This window comes from Lolium perenne, chromosome 6, assembly GCF_019359855.2.
Source record: "Lolium perenne isolate Kyuss_39 chromosome 6, Kyuss_2.0, whole genome shotgun sequence".
NCBI lineage: Eukaryota > Viridiplantae > Streptophyta > Magnoliopsida > Poales > Poaceae > Lolium > Lolium perenne.
Window position 1 is genome coordinate 40,072,076 of NC_067249.2, and position 12,596 is coordinate 40,084,671.

Genomic DNA, 12,596 nt, shown 5'->3' on the forward strand with positions numbered 1-12,596 from the left:
TGGCGGGGAATCGCCGAGCGGAGGTCCTGGCGCTGCGTGAGATCGAGCGAAGACCAGATCGAGGACGGGGGACAAACCGGCGACGGACGGAGACGAACAAGCAACGTCGGCCGGGGAACTAGAGGATCAATTTTTGCTCTGATACCATGTTAGGGCAATATGCTTGTTGTATTACCAGGGGGCCAAAGGCCACAATATATAGTACATGTACAGGTGCACATATGCAGAAAGCCCCCTAACATATGGGGAAACTACAATATACAGATATATACATCTAACAGAGGGGAGCACGAGATCCGCCCCCAACCCCACCCGCCCGGCGCTGCCGAGGCGAGTAAGGAGGAGAGGACCGCACCGCCCCCCATCATCGCCAGGATCCGGGGCCGCGCCACCGCCGCCATCATCGCCCGCCTGGCGAGGAACGGAGGAGAGGCCGCGCTGCCACGTCCAGAGCCGCACCGCCATGTCTAGGGCCGTGCCGCCGCCCCCATCACTGCCCACCCGGCGAGGTTGTGGCGAAGACGGGATGCAAGGCCGCGCCGCCATCGACTAGCAGGGAACGGGGCCATCCCCCCAGCGTGGAGGCATGCATCCTACCGCCGCACCAGAGGACCATGTGTGGATCCCCGCCGCCCCCATCACCGGGCGCGCCAAGCTTCGCTGGCGGCAGCCTCAGGTGACGGCGAGGGGAAGGGAGGGAAAATTAAGTTTGTTTCTTAAATTACTGTTTATGAAAGTTAGTATGGAACCTACTTGCTTTTGTGATCTTTTTACGGATCACGAAAGAATAGATGCAAGTTTCAAAATTTGCACACGCATAGGTGCATCAATTGTCTATGTGCGGAATTCTTTTTGGAATTTTTGGTACTTGGGTACACAAGTTTCTTACGCTGTCTTCCTCCCGTCTCTCCCTCAGCCGCTACCTCAACCCTAGCCGCCTCCAGTTCATCCTTCTCCATAGATTGGTTCCCCCTCCTCCGGTCGGCTTTGCCGGCATCGGGAGGAGTGGGGAACCCAATCTATGCGTGGAGTTTCGAATAAAAGTATTGTTTTCATTAGATTATGTTAGGATTTTGGTAGCCGCCTTCTTGTTGGTTTCCCCTCAATAGAGATGGCATCGTCTGCAATAAGTGATCTTCGGTCTTTCGTTCGGCGACGAGATCTTCTTCCCGGCGTCAATGGTGGTGTTGAACAATCACAATTTTCTAGGTATGGGTCTTCGGATCTTGCTTCGCCAGATCGATTTTGGATCTTTTATCGTTGTTTGCCGCGAGGAGGATTATCCTCGCAGTTTTTGTCCCGGCTGCTACGTCCTCGACAATGGTGATTCGTACTCTCGGCTCTCCATCGACGACGACAAAGCTAGTCGGTTATTATTCCCTAATATACTGGTGTTGGTACTCTTGCCGATGTTGTATGACTGCTTTAATGGTTGCGTGCGTGCACGTAGCCTTGGCATTGCGGCTCAAAAAATTATGGGAGAACTTTCGTCGGTATCTACAGGTCTATGGTTCGTTATCTATCTTTGGCTGCTTTCAGAAGAGTACAAGATTGTGTTCTGGAAGAAGAAAGAAATTGAAGACCTCGGAGATTTGTTACTATCTTTTAGACTTTATTTTGTAATCGTTGGAGTCAGTTTATATATCTCTACCATGTACTATTTGTTGCTATGAATATATGTGGTATTGATTGTCAACAAAAAAAAGTTTATTACGCTGTGAAAAATTCATATTTTATTACTCTTCATTGGGGGTGGGGGCTCCTCTCTCACCCCATTGACTGCCGAGTCGGATTCAACCGTGTCCCTACTCTGGCGATTCCATATATTCCTTCCTAGTATCCAAGTCACCTTGGACTGCAATGATGTTATTTCTCTAAAGAACAAGACGTTGTGTCAATATGCAATAATTTTTAATAAAGTCGGGCACCCAAGATCGTTCCAGGAGGTTAGCTTTTGTCATGAGCTAGTATCATGCATATTGATCCCACAAAAATGCTGATGTGGCAGCTAATTAAGGAGGAGAGAGGATATTAGAGTAACATAGGTAGATGCTGTATCATAGCGCATGTCACGGGAAAAGTTAATGTCAAACAAATCTTGTGCACAAATTTACATTAAGATTCTAAAAAGAAATAAATATAGCATAACTATGATATTACTTATGATACTAACCACTATAGAGATACTATCATACACAACTATCATATACATGATACTACTATATGATACTTACCACTATGACCAGCCTTATGAGTCGAATAGGGATGCACTCCATCCAAATCAATATCTTTTTAAAAAAATCGTTACTCATGTTGTTGTTCCTTTTAGGCTTTTAGGGGAACTCGTGTTGTCTGTTTGGACACTCCTATAAAAAAATAGATCTGGACACGCGTCGGCGAAGCAAGTGATCGAATCATTGACTTTACAGACCACAGACCAGGTTTCCCAGATTGCATGCGTGTAGCATCAAGAGAGGAGCTGACCAAGGAATCTGAGCAAGGAATACAGCAGCAGCAGGAGGAGGCCAGCAGAGCAGATAAAAAGGAGAGCGAGAAGCAGAAGAAAGGAATGAAGGATTACAGTGCCTGCCACTTTTCTCCGAGCAGAACTTGTGAAACTTTTACCTCTGAAGAAGTACCTGCTACAGTGTGTACCTGCTACAGTGCTACAGTGCTATACTCTGCCAGCTATACGGCTAGGGCCTCCATGGATCCCATCCCCGCCGGCGAAGCAAGAGAGGGTGTTCGTCCTCCGCCACCTCGATCTTCCTCCCCCGCACGTATTCGTGTTCCTTTCTTGATTCTCGCTGTACTTCTCCTCCCTTGTTTATTAATTTCAAACTGGCGGGCATCTCGCAACCCCTCTGCCGATCGATGCTTGCTTCCCGCCATATTTATACCCGCGCGCGAAACGGCCATTTGCGCTTCGAGGTCCTGTGCATCCTCAATTCTGTGCTGGGAGTAGCGAAACATGGTGATGGATTGCTCGCCGAGAGCTGCCGTGATGCTCGCTCTGCTCCTCGTCTGCTTCCTATCAGGTATGCAATTTGTTTCTCACGTACATTTGTCACTGCAATCGCGAGTGGCGCCTCACACTGTGGGACGCACTTTTGTGTACAGGTGCAAAGGCCAGGCAGTTCACGATCATCAACAAGTGCGAGACGACGATCTGGCCGGCGGTGACGCCGTCGCCGAGCGACAGCTTCGGGGGCGGCGGGTTCGAGCTCAAGTCCGGGCAGTCCATCGTCTTCACGGCGCCCCCCGCGTGGTCGGGCCGCATCTGGGGCCGCACCGACTGCGCCTTCGACGGGTCCGGGACCGGCAAGTGCGGGACGGGCTCCTGCGGCCCCAACCTCAAGTGCTCCGGGGCCTCTGGCGACCCGCCGGCGAGCCTGGCCGAGTTCACGCTCGCCACGCCCGACTTCTACGACGTATCCCTCGTCGACGGCTTCAACCTGCCCATCACGGTGAACCCCGTGAACGGCCACAGCCCGGGCAACTGCTCGGCGGCCGGGTGCGACGGCGACCTCCGGGAGACCTGCCCGGCCGAGCTTGCCGTCAAGGGCGCCGGCGGGAAGACGGTGGCGTGCCGCAGCGCCTGCGACGTGTTCAACACCGACCAGTACTGCTGCCGCGGCAAGTTCGCCGGACCGTCGACCTGCCCGCCCACCACCTACTCCAAGAAGTTCAAGGAGGCGTGCCCGACGGCCTACAGCTACGCGTACGATGACCCCAGCAGCCTCTTCCAGTGCTCCGGCGCCGACTACGTCGTCACATTCTGCTCAAACAGGTGACAAGATTTTTTGTGTCCGTATAATTTCCTGTAGTTCTTACATTTCAGATTGGGAATTCTTTTAGCAATCCATTTTATTTGTGTTTCAGGAAGCAATCGGTGTGCTCGTACCACAACAACAAGCTCGTGTGCAATGGCTCCAGCCGACGCCTGCCGGTCATGTCTGCGGCCCTGATGCTGGTGCTGATCTTGGGCTCCGTGGCACTGCAGTTTTCGGCGTGGTGAAGGAGGATCGAGGAAAACAAAGCAGAGGTGCATTTGCTCCAACGAATTTGTGGTTTTCTTTGGAGATGAAGTACTATCAGTGATCTTTCTTAACCGATTTCAATCGTTTGTTCTGTCATGTAAAAATGGTGTGGAACGGAGGCATTGCACTCCTCTGTAAACTTTGCATTGCCACAGGAAACACGAACAAAGTTTCTGTGAACATACGTTTTTTTCTGTACTGGCGCTGTTGGCTAACCAAATGCTGATAGCAAATCGCAAGCACAAAACTTTCAGTTAGCTTTGGTTGGGGTGCGCCAGGCACCGGGCAGTAGTGCAACGCCCGAGCGACACGTGAGAGGCCCAGCAGCAAGCTACTGTGGTGGCCCCTCCCCCACAAAAAAATAAATTTAATATCGTTGTGGACCAATGGCCCACATATCAGATATTAAACTGATAAGAACAGATACTACACTTGATCTTAGCCAAAAGGCCGAGAAAGGTATGCTTTTACCTGCTGCCCTCCCCCTCCTTTTATAGCCTCCCTCGACCGCCTCTCCTCTCCCCGGCAGCGAGGTGGGACTAAACCAACGAGGAGCAGCGCGGAGCTACTGGAACGATCAGCTTACCGACTCTGCTTTCCTTTCACGTCTGGGAGCTCCAAGGCCTAACAAGGAGAGAGCAGCCCATATGCCTGGACGGCCCAGTAACGGTTAGCTGTTGTTCTTTCTATAAAAAAATGCTTGTAATAGAAAAAAAAACTTTAGTTGTCTATGAATTCATCTGTACTTCTGAAATGGCTGAAACATTTTTTATGAGAGACAATTGTTTCGTTGTCTATGAGAACGACTGACATTCAGTGAACTTGGATGAGATCTCATTCGAAGCTAGTGAGAATCATGAAGCCAACCTGCCTACACGCATTCACGTTGCTGATGCCGTTGCCAGTAGGTTGCTTCGGCATTGACATTGTTCCGTTTCTTTATGTACCATCTAACAATAATCTATCGCTAGATAATGCGCAATGACGACACAACACCATATACAGAGTAGAATAATGAAGCAAGCCGGCCGGGCGAAGACTTTTGGCAATTGCATCGGATGATCCGAATCCCCTGCCCTGTCCTGCCAACGTGCAATATACAGTATAACAGACGATGAGGAACAAGTTCAGGCAATCAACTGCATCAACAAGCTGAGGCAAGTCAGACAGACATCGATCAATCACTCAATCCGTCGTCAATGGCGTCTGCCAGCAAGGAGGATCAGGTTAGCGCCACCCCCAGCGTCGACGCCGCCGTTACGCGCGCGCTCCTGAGCTCCGGCAGCGGCGGCCACGCCTACATCGACGTCAGGTTGCCGGAGGACTTCGACAAGGAGCACGCCGCCGGCGCCAGCAACGTCCCTTACTACCTCGCCGTTACTCCCCAAGGTCAGCATAGCTCGATTTTGTCAATTCCTTTGCCTCGATCGGCAAAAGAATTTGCCATTTCTTGGTTTAAGTATTGCTTCCCCTGATGACTTTTGTTTGATTATCTCTAGGGAAGGAGAAGAACCCGCGCTTTGTGGAGGAAGTAGCCGCGCTCTACGGGAAGGAGCAGCACTTGATCGTGGTAATTACGTATAGTTATTAGTTAGCTCGTCATCGTTTGAAAAGAGGGAAACTGAAACACGTGGCGTCGGCAGATGTGATTGATTTTTGTGTGTTTGTGCTCCTGTAGGGCTGCTACACGGGAGTGAGATCCAAGCTCGCGACTGTGGACCTCGTAAACGCGGTAATTCAAGGCCTGCCCATCCTTCTTTTTCCCCGTCAACTGTTGATCATCACGACGAGCTTGCTTATGATTTGGGCGTCCGTATGTGCAGGGGTACGAGAACGCCAGGAGCCTGCAAGGTGGCTACGTTGCCTATCTTCAGAGCGCATCACCAAATCAGCAGTAAAATCGCCAATGGCGTCAAATAAGTTTAACTTGGGATCGATGAAAATTTTACCTCATATGTGTAATTCATGTTCGTCTTGATGTAACTGAAGATTAGGGAGTTACAGTCGTCCGGGTGTTAAATGGAGATGGACTGAAATTGTTTCACGCATTAGGTTTGTACCTTTGGCCCTGTTTTTCTCTCCTCGCCTCCTTGGATACAAGGATGCCTCGCTAGACGTACTACACTTGTTTCAACGGCGTGCATTAACACCCTAAGCTCGTGTTTACTTCTAGCGTATTTACGTGGATTCAAGGTGATTATTTTGAATTTCAGAAAATCTCTGCTTGTCCGTTTACTTCTCCGGGTTTAAACGAAATAATCCCTATATACCCTCCCATCCCCTCCTATACCCATATTTTTGCCTAAACTAAAAACCCTCCATCATATTGGCGTATTTTTTTTTGAAAGAGTATTTAAGGGAATTGAGTGAACACCAATCTCCTTCCATCCAATTAAACAAAGCCTAAAGTAATCTCATTCAAGTAACATGTTGTGCATTCAGGAACTCCTACATCGCGCTTGTTAGGACTACATATCTCGTTCCAGGTGTAAGGGCTCTTTGTTTTCCCAGATTCGAAGAACATTGGAAGAGGCAAATACATGATTACAACATCATGTCAATTTAAATCCAAAATGATATTGATTTTTTGATTGCATCACATGAGAAACAAAGTATTAATTTAAGAGGTTTAAATGGATGATAAAGTTTCTATGAAATGTAGTACAAATGAGTCCTTACGGAGAAGAAATCCAATACGAATCTATAATATGAAGCAAAACCAAATGACCTAGTAGGAAAAAAATCCAAATCATAACAATCCTCCAAAGTTTCTACGAAAATCATTTGACCCAAAAAGATATTAAGTTGATGCATGACCTGTAGAGAACCGAAAAGGATACTTCTACGAAAATCATTTTGATGCTTGTGCAGATAGCAAGGGAAATAAAATGAAATGAAAACATTCCATGAATTTTTGAGAATCAGATGACCACCACACCGAAGGTAAGTCATCGAGTCCCATCTAGGGGACTTAGAGGTGGACCCACATCTCGTGGCCTCCTAGGGCGCCGGTGGGGGACTAGGCCACCTCAGATCTCATTTTGCCTCCTCTCTTCAACCTATGTTTGTGTTTGAGTTAGCAAGACAATGTGCGTGAAAATTTGATCTATATATGTACAATGTTGTTATCTATATATCTATGTACATGGATATGGAAGCATTGGAAACAATCTAGAAGAATTATAATCTGGAAACATTGGGGGCACTACAGATAGCATAAGAAAGTTGAAAGTGCATTGAGCCTCCATGTGTGGTTTTGGTAATTAATGACAATCTATATGGACTAATATTTGCATTGAGTTATATTTATAGGAGTTGTTTATAGGCAATGCTTGAACCATATGTTTGCTTCAAAGTTAAAATAAGAAGAAATTAATGAAGAATATCAAGTGTCAAGTATTTCTTGAAGATGAAGTGAGCCCTTAGGTTTAACATCAGGACATCATCATGATGAAGAATGAAGAAATGAAGTGCAATTTTAAGATGAGCCAACTCAAAGAGATCATATGCTTTGAAGCCTGCCATCCATATTGTCATCATGGATATGAGAAGATGCGTGGAAGAAGAAGCTCTCCCATAGTGGATTATGGGGGAGCAATCTGCAAGACTTCATCAAGCAAGCACAATCAAGAAAGCCATTTCATCTTGTTGCGGTCAAGATCATCATCATCAAGCTTAAGTGGAATAAGTAAGGTTAAGGTTTGCTCTTGATAGAGTTTCTTTCTTACCGGTTGATGGTGCTCCAGTGATGGCGCCAGACAATCTTGTTGGCAGTTGTTGTGGAAGCGGTTGGGAAACCCCAAGAGGAAGGTGTGATGAGCACAGCAGCAAGATTTTCCTCAGTAAGAAACCAAGGTTAAATTGACCAGTAGGAGAAAGGAGTGACTTATGAAGGTGTTGCTCGCTGACTAGTGGCAGGACGCACTACTGGCGTCAGCAACAACGTGAAACATGCACACAACACAACCAAAGTACTTTGCCCCAACTTGCAGTGAGGTTGTCAATCTCACCGGTTTGCTGAACACAAAGGATTAGACGTATCGAATGAAAAGAGATGTTTGCAGAAAGTAAATATAACATGATTGCAGTTGAATTTATCAGTAAAGGAAATAGGACCGGGGTCCACAGTTCACTAGAGATGTCTCTCCATAAAGAAATAGCATGTTGGGTGAACAAATTACAGCTGGACAATTGATAGAATATCGATCAATACATGACAAGATGATTGCTACGAGATTTGATATGGGCATTACAACATAATGCATAGACCGTAATTCAATCTATGACTAATAATCCACTTTCAGGTTATCGTCTGAATCCCTTTCAGTATTAAGTTGCAAGCAACAGACTATCACATTAAGCAATGTGTGTAAAGTAAACAATAGAATTACCTTCGGATAAAACATTGTTGTTTTCTCCCTAGCAGCAACAGCACATCTACAATCTTAGAAGTTATAAAGTCACTCTCCCATAAAACTAGAGGCATGAACCTACTATCGAGCATAAATACCCTCTCTTGGGGTCACAAGTATCCACCTGGCCAGAGTTTCAACTAGCAACGGAGAGCATGCAGGATCACAAATAACATATGACAAGAATATATAATCAATCTCAACATAGTATACAATATTCATCGGATCCCAACAAACCAAACATATAGGATTGCATAAAGATGATCTTGATCATGTAGGGCAGCTCACAAGATCGATACATGACACACAAAGTGGGGAATACAACCATCTAGCTACTGCTATGGACCCATAGTCCAGGGATGAACTACTCACACATCACTTTGGAGGCGGGCATGGCGATGTAGATGACTCTGGTGATGATTTCCCCTCCGCAGGGTGCTGGGAAGAGCTTCAGAACCACCGAGATGGGTTCGGCGATGGCGTCCGCGATGGAACTTTTCGTGGATGGAGGCTCGGGTATCCAGAGTTTTCCCGAGAAGATGTATAAATAGGCGGAGGATTTAGGTCGGTGGGGCGCATGGTGGGCCTGGACCACCCCTAGGCGCGGGCCAGGTCCAGGCCACGCCTGGGGCGCATGTCTGGCCGCCCTGCTGCGCCTCTTTGACCCCCTTCGGATTTCGTCCTTGTTTCGGTAAAATATTGACTTCGGCTTTTGTTTCGTCCAATTCCAAGAATATTACCTGTATAACTTTTCTAAAATACAAAAACAGCAGAAACATGGAACTGGCATTGTGGCATCTTGTTAATAAGTTAGTGCCGGAAATCATGTAAAAGTGCAACGAAGTGTAAGCAAAGCATATATGGATTGGTGTAAAATAAGCATGGGGCATCAAAAATCATAGATACGTTTAAGACGTATCAGCATCCCCAAGCTTAACTCCTGCTCGTCCTCGAGTAGGTAAGTGATAACAAAATAATTTTTGAGGCGAAATAAAGCCAACACAATCTTGATCAAGCATGTAAAGCATTGTGAGCTGGGATCTAAGTACTCTAACATATGCATGATAGATATAATTTAACGGAACTTAGCAACTATGTTATAACATGAAGAGTAGCTCAAACAAAGGATCATGAATAATAGTGCATTGAAAAAAACTGTGTGTTTATGATCATAGAGTAAACATAACAAAATGGTATTCAACATGTCCTTTATGGAATAGGAAAACATAAATGCTAGGACACCTTCAAAGTTCAGAGGGTAACTAGACACAAATAATTTAAGAGCAAGCAATAGCACAATCATGAATCAATCAATAATAATTTTGGGACTATGCACATTGCACTAAGAATAACAACTATGCTCTCTTAACTGGTTCATAAGGTAGAAGATGAAGACTCAACATAAAAGTAAAAGAAAAGCCCTGCATATAGGGAAGCAAGGATTACTCATGCGCTAGAGCTTTTTATTTTGAAAGCAATAAGAGTGTTGAAAATATTTATTTTAAGAGGTGCTACTCATGTCAAAGGTAGTGATAAATAGTATAGCTTATGCATAAAAACTTCCTATAAGTTTACTTGTCTCATGCATAATATACTAATAGTGCTCACACCTTGTCCTAATTAGCTTAGACTTCCATGGATTTTCATCACATACATGTGTTTTAACCAAGTGTCACAAAGGGGTACCTCCTTGCCTCCTGTACAAAGATCCTAGGAGATGAATCTCATTTGATTTCTCAATTTTGATGAATCTCAACTTTTTGGATATCCATACCGGGAAAACAAGGACAACAGATATTTGGACCTTTATCCAGCTGAAACTTCCACCATGTGAACATGGTTTTAGTTGGCGGCCCAATGTTTCTCTCTAACAATATGCATAGTCCAATCTTTTTAACTCATGGTAAATCTCCCTTACTTCAAACAAGATGAGCATGCATAGTATTTCACATGATATTCAACAAAGGCATATTGATGGTGTTCCCCATGACAGCATGGTTTTCACACAACAAGCAACTTATAAGAACTAAAAATGCACATGACATAATACTTACCACAATAGTGTTTAGACTACTTTCCCATGAGCTATAATTTACACAAAACAAGTGATAATTTTTGAAGGTTTAAAGTTAGCACACAAGCAATTTACTTTGGAGTAGCGGTAAAATACCACATATAGGTAGATATGGTGGACACATTTGGCAACTTTGGTTTTTGGTGGTTGGATGCACGAGTAGAGCTCATACTCAGTACAGGTGAAGGCTAGCAAAAGACTGGGAGCGACCAACTAAGAGAGCAATAATGGCCATAAACATGCATAGCGACAAAACATTATCAATCAAAGCATAAAGTGATATTACAAGTCAAAAACTAAATGATCATAGAGGTTTTAGTTGACTGGTTATAGTCATAACATGGTGTAAGCATGCGCCAAGTCAACATAATAAAGCATCAAAGGAGAATACCACAATATTATGCTTTTATGATAGAAACAACACATGATCCTTTTAATAACACATTATGCACTGTCATCCATTTGAAACAAGTCATCCTACAACAATAAATACTAAGCATATGACAAAAATAACATTCAATATTACATGCCAAAGTCTATGCCACAGTCTAGACAAGCTTCCTTTTGCATCACTATAGTCATGAAATATTTTACTCGTATCCAACACCAATCAACTTATTTGAAATAACTCTCAAAGATGAAAAAGAATATGGACCAGAGAGATAATCATACACAATAAAGAATACTAACGTGCTCTGAACATAATTCAAGTGAAATAACAAGAGCTAAACGCAGTACCCGAAAACTAGAACACTTGCAGAACAATAACAGTGAAAACTAGAGCGTTCTATGCAATTAAAACGGAGCGGGTCTTTCTCCAAAACAAATGTTCTGGGGGTCCAACATATGCTACAACAAACTAAACTAAACTAAATTAAAAACAAAAATAAAGACGCTCTAAGAACAACACATAGCGTATGAAGCAATAAAAATATAGCGTATAGAGAGATGACTTGTTGTTTTGTTGATGAAGAGGGGATGCCTTGAGCATCCCGAAGTTTTAACGCTTGTACTTCTTGAATATGTATTGGGGTGCAGGGGCATCTCCAAGCTTGAGCTTTTGTCCATTCTTCATCTCATCACATCATTCTTCTTTCTCTACACTTGAAAACTTCCTTCATACAAAAATTTCACACAATTCTTCATTAGCAGCATTAGTACAATCAAAATAAATAAATCTACTTGGATTCACTAATAACATATATCAAACATCTATTAAAGCATAATATGCTGTAGCAACCTTTAAAAAGCTCTTTGATCAAAAGAACTAAAAAAAAGAGATTTAAGAGATGAATGCAAATAGTGCAGAAATCTGTCAAAACAGAATAGCAGGTAAAGATCGATTTTTTGAAAAATACTATGTTTCTTATATCGAAAAGTGGTCAACTAACGAAAGTTAGATAATAACCAGGGGCATATTAATAAAAAAGTAAAACTCAAAATTCCTCTCTGGATATTTTTAGGAATTTTTATGGTAAGAGCACATAATCTGTTTCTGGACAGCAACTTCCCCAAATGTTACTTTCTTCCTATTAGTGGCTATTCTTGGCACAAAATCGAAATAAAAATGATAAGAAAAGTTCATTACAGTAGTAATAACTTTCAAGATTCAAAAAAAAATTTAGGTTGTCTCCCATAAGCGCTTTTCTTTAACGCCTTTCAGCTACGCGCAGTAAAAATACGAGTATCAAGTATTATCAAGTGAAAAAGCATCAACATAATAATTTGTTCTAATAATAGAGTCATAAGATGACTTCTTTATCTTTCTAGGGAAGTGTTCCATACCTTTCTTATATGGGAATTGATATTTAATAATCTCATCTCTCATATTAATAGCAGCACCAACAGGTTTATGAAACGGTCTTCCCAAAATAGTTGGAAAAGAAGCATTGCATTCAATATCCAAAACAACAAAATCAACGGGGACCAGGTTATTGTTAACCATAATAAGAACATTATCAACTTTTCTCAAAGGTTTCTTTGCAGTAATATCAACAAGATGAACATCCAAATAACATTTTTCCAACGGTGGCAATTCAAGCATATCATAGATTTTTCTAGGCATAACAG

General features: G+C 43.8%; 2 protein-coding genes and 1 non-coding gene across 3 annotated transcripts; 2 read left to right on the forward strand and 1 right to left on the reverse strand.

The window, feature by feature from the left end:
* Window positions 1-2,904: 2,904 nt before the first annotated feature.
* On the forward strand, window positions 2,905-4,224 carry LOC127308279 (pathogenesis-related thaumatin-like protein 3.5). The gene is made up of 3 exons (XM_051339061.2): window positions 2,905-3,038; window positions 3,121-3,790; window positions 3,883-4,224. Exons 1-3 carry the CDS (start codon window positions 2,972-2,974, stop codon window positions 4,016-4,018), a joined length of 873 nt encoding a protein of 290 aa, XP_051195021.1. The 5' UTR covers window positions 2,905-2,971; the 3' UTR covers window positions 4,019-4,224.
* An 80-nt stretch (window positions 4,225-4,304) lies between these two features.
* On the reverse strand, window positions 4,305-4,503 carry LOC127311095 (U2 spliceosomal RNA). Its single transcript, XR_007857584.1, has one exon. It is a non-coding gene; the product is annotated as a U2 spliceosomal RNA (small nuclear RNA).
* Window positions 4,504-5,050: 547 nt separating this feature from the next.
* Window positions 5,051-6,115, forward strand: LOC127308280 (thiosulfate sulfurtransferase 16, chloroplastic). The gene is made up of 4 exons (XM_051339062.2): window positions 5,051-5,429; window positions 5,540-5,610; window positions 5,719-5,772; window positions 5,864-6,115. The coding sequence occupies exons 1-4, from the start codon at window positions 5,240-5,242 to the stop codon at window positions 5,936-5,938; spliced, it is 390 nt and encodes a 129-aa protein (XP_051195022.1). The 5' UTR covers window positions 5,051-5,239; the 3' UTR covers window positions 5,939-6,115.
* The last annotated feature ends 6,481 nt before the right edge of the window (window positions 6,116-12,596 follow it).

Excerpts from the sequence above, each read along its gene's own strand:
- LOC127308279 (XM_051339061.2), top strand. The coding sequence starts at position 2,972 with ATGGTGATGGATTGCTCGCCGAGAGCTGCCGTGATGCTCGCTCTGCTC. Across the intron at positions 3,039-3,120 it reads CCTCGTCTGCTTCCTATCAG|GTGCAAAGGCCAGGCAGTTC; the intron begins GTATGCAATTTG and ends TTTTGTGTACAG. Across the intron at positions 3,791-3,882 it reads GTCACATTCTGCTCAAACAG|GAAGCAATCGGTGTGCTCGT; the intron begins GTGACAAGATTT and ends TTTGTGTTTCAG.
- LOC127308280 (XM_051339062.2), top strand. The coding sequence starts at position 5,240 with ATGGCGTCTGCCAGCAAGGAGGATCAGGTTAGCGCCACCCCCAGCGTC. Across the intron at positions 5,430-5,539 it reads CCTCGCCGTTACTCCCCAAG|GGAAGGAGAAGAACCCGCGC; the intron begins GTCAGCATAGCT and ends GATTATCTCTAG. Across the intron at positions 5,611-5,718 it reads AGGAGCAGCACTTGATCGTG|GGCTGCTACACGGGAGTGAG; the intron begins GTAATTACGTAT and ends GTGCTCCTGTAG.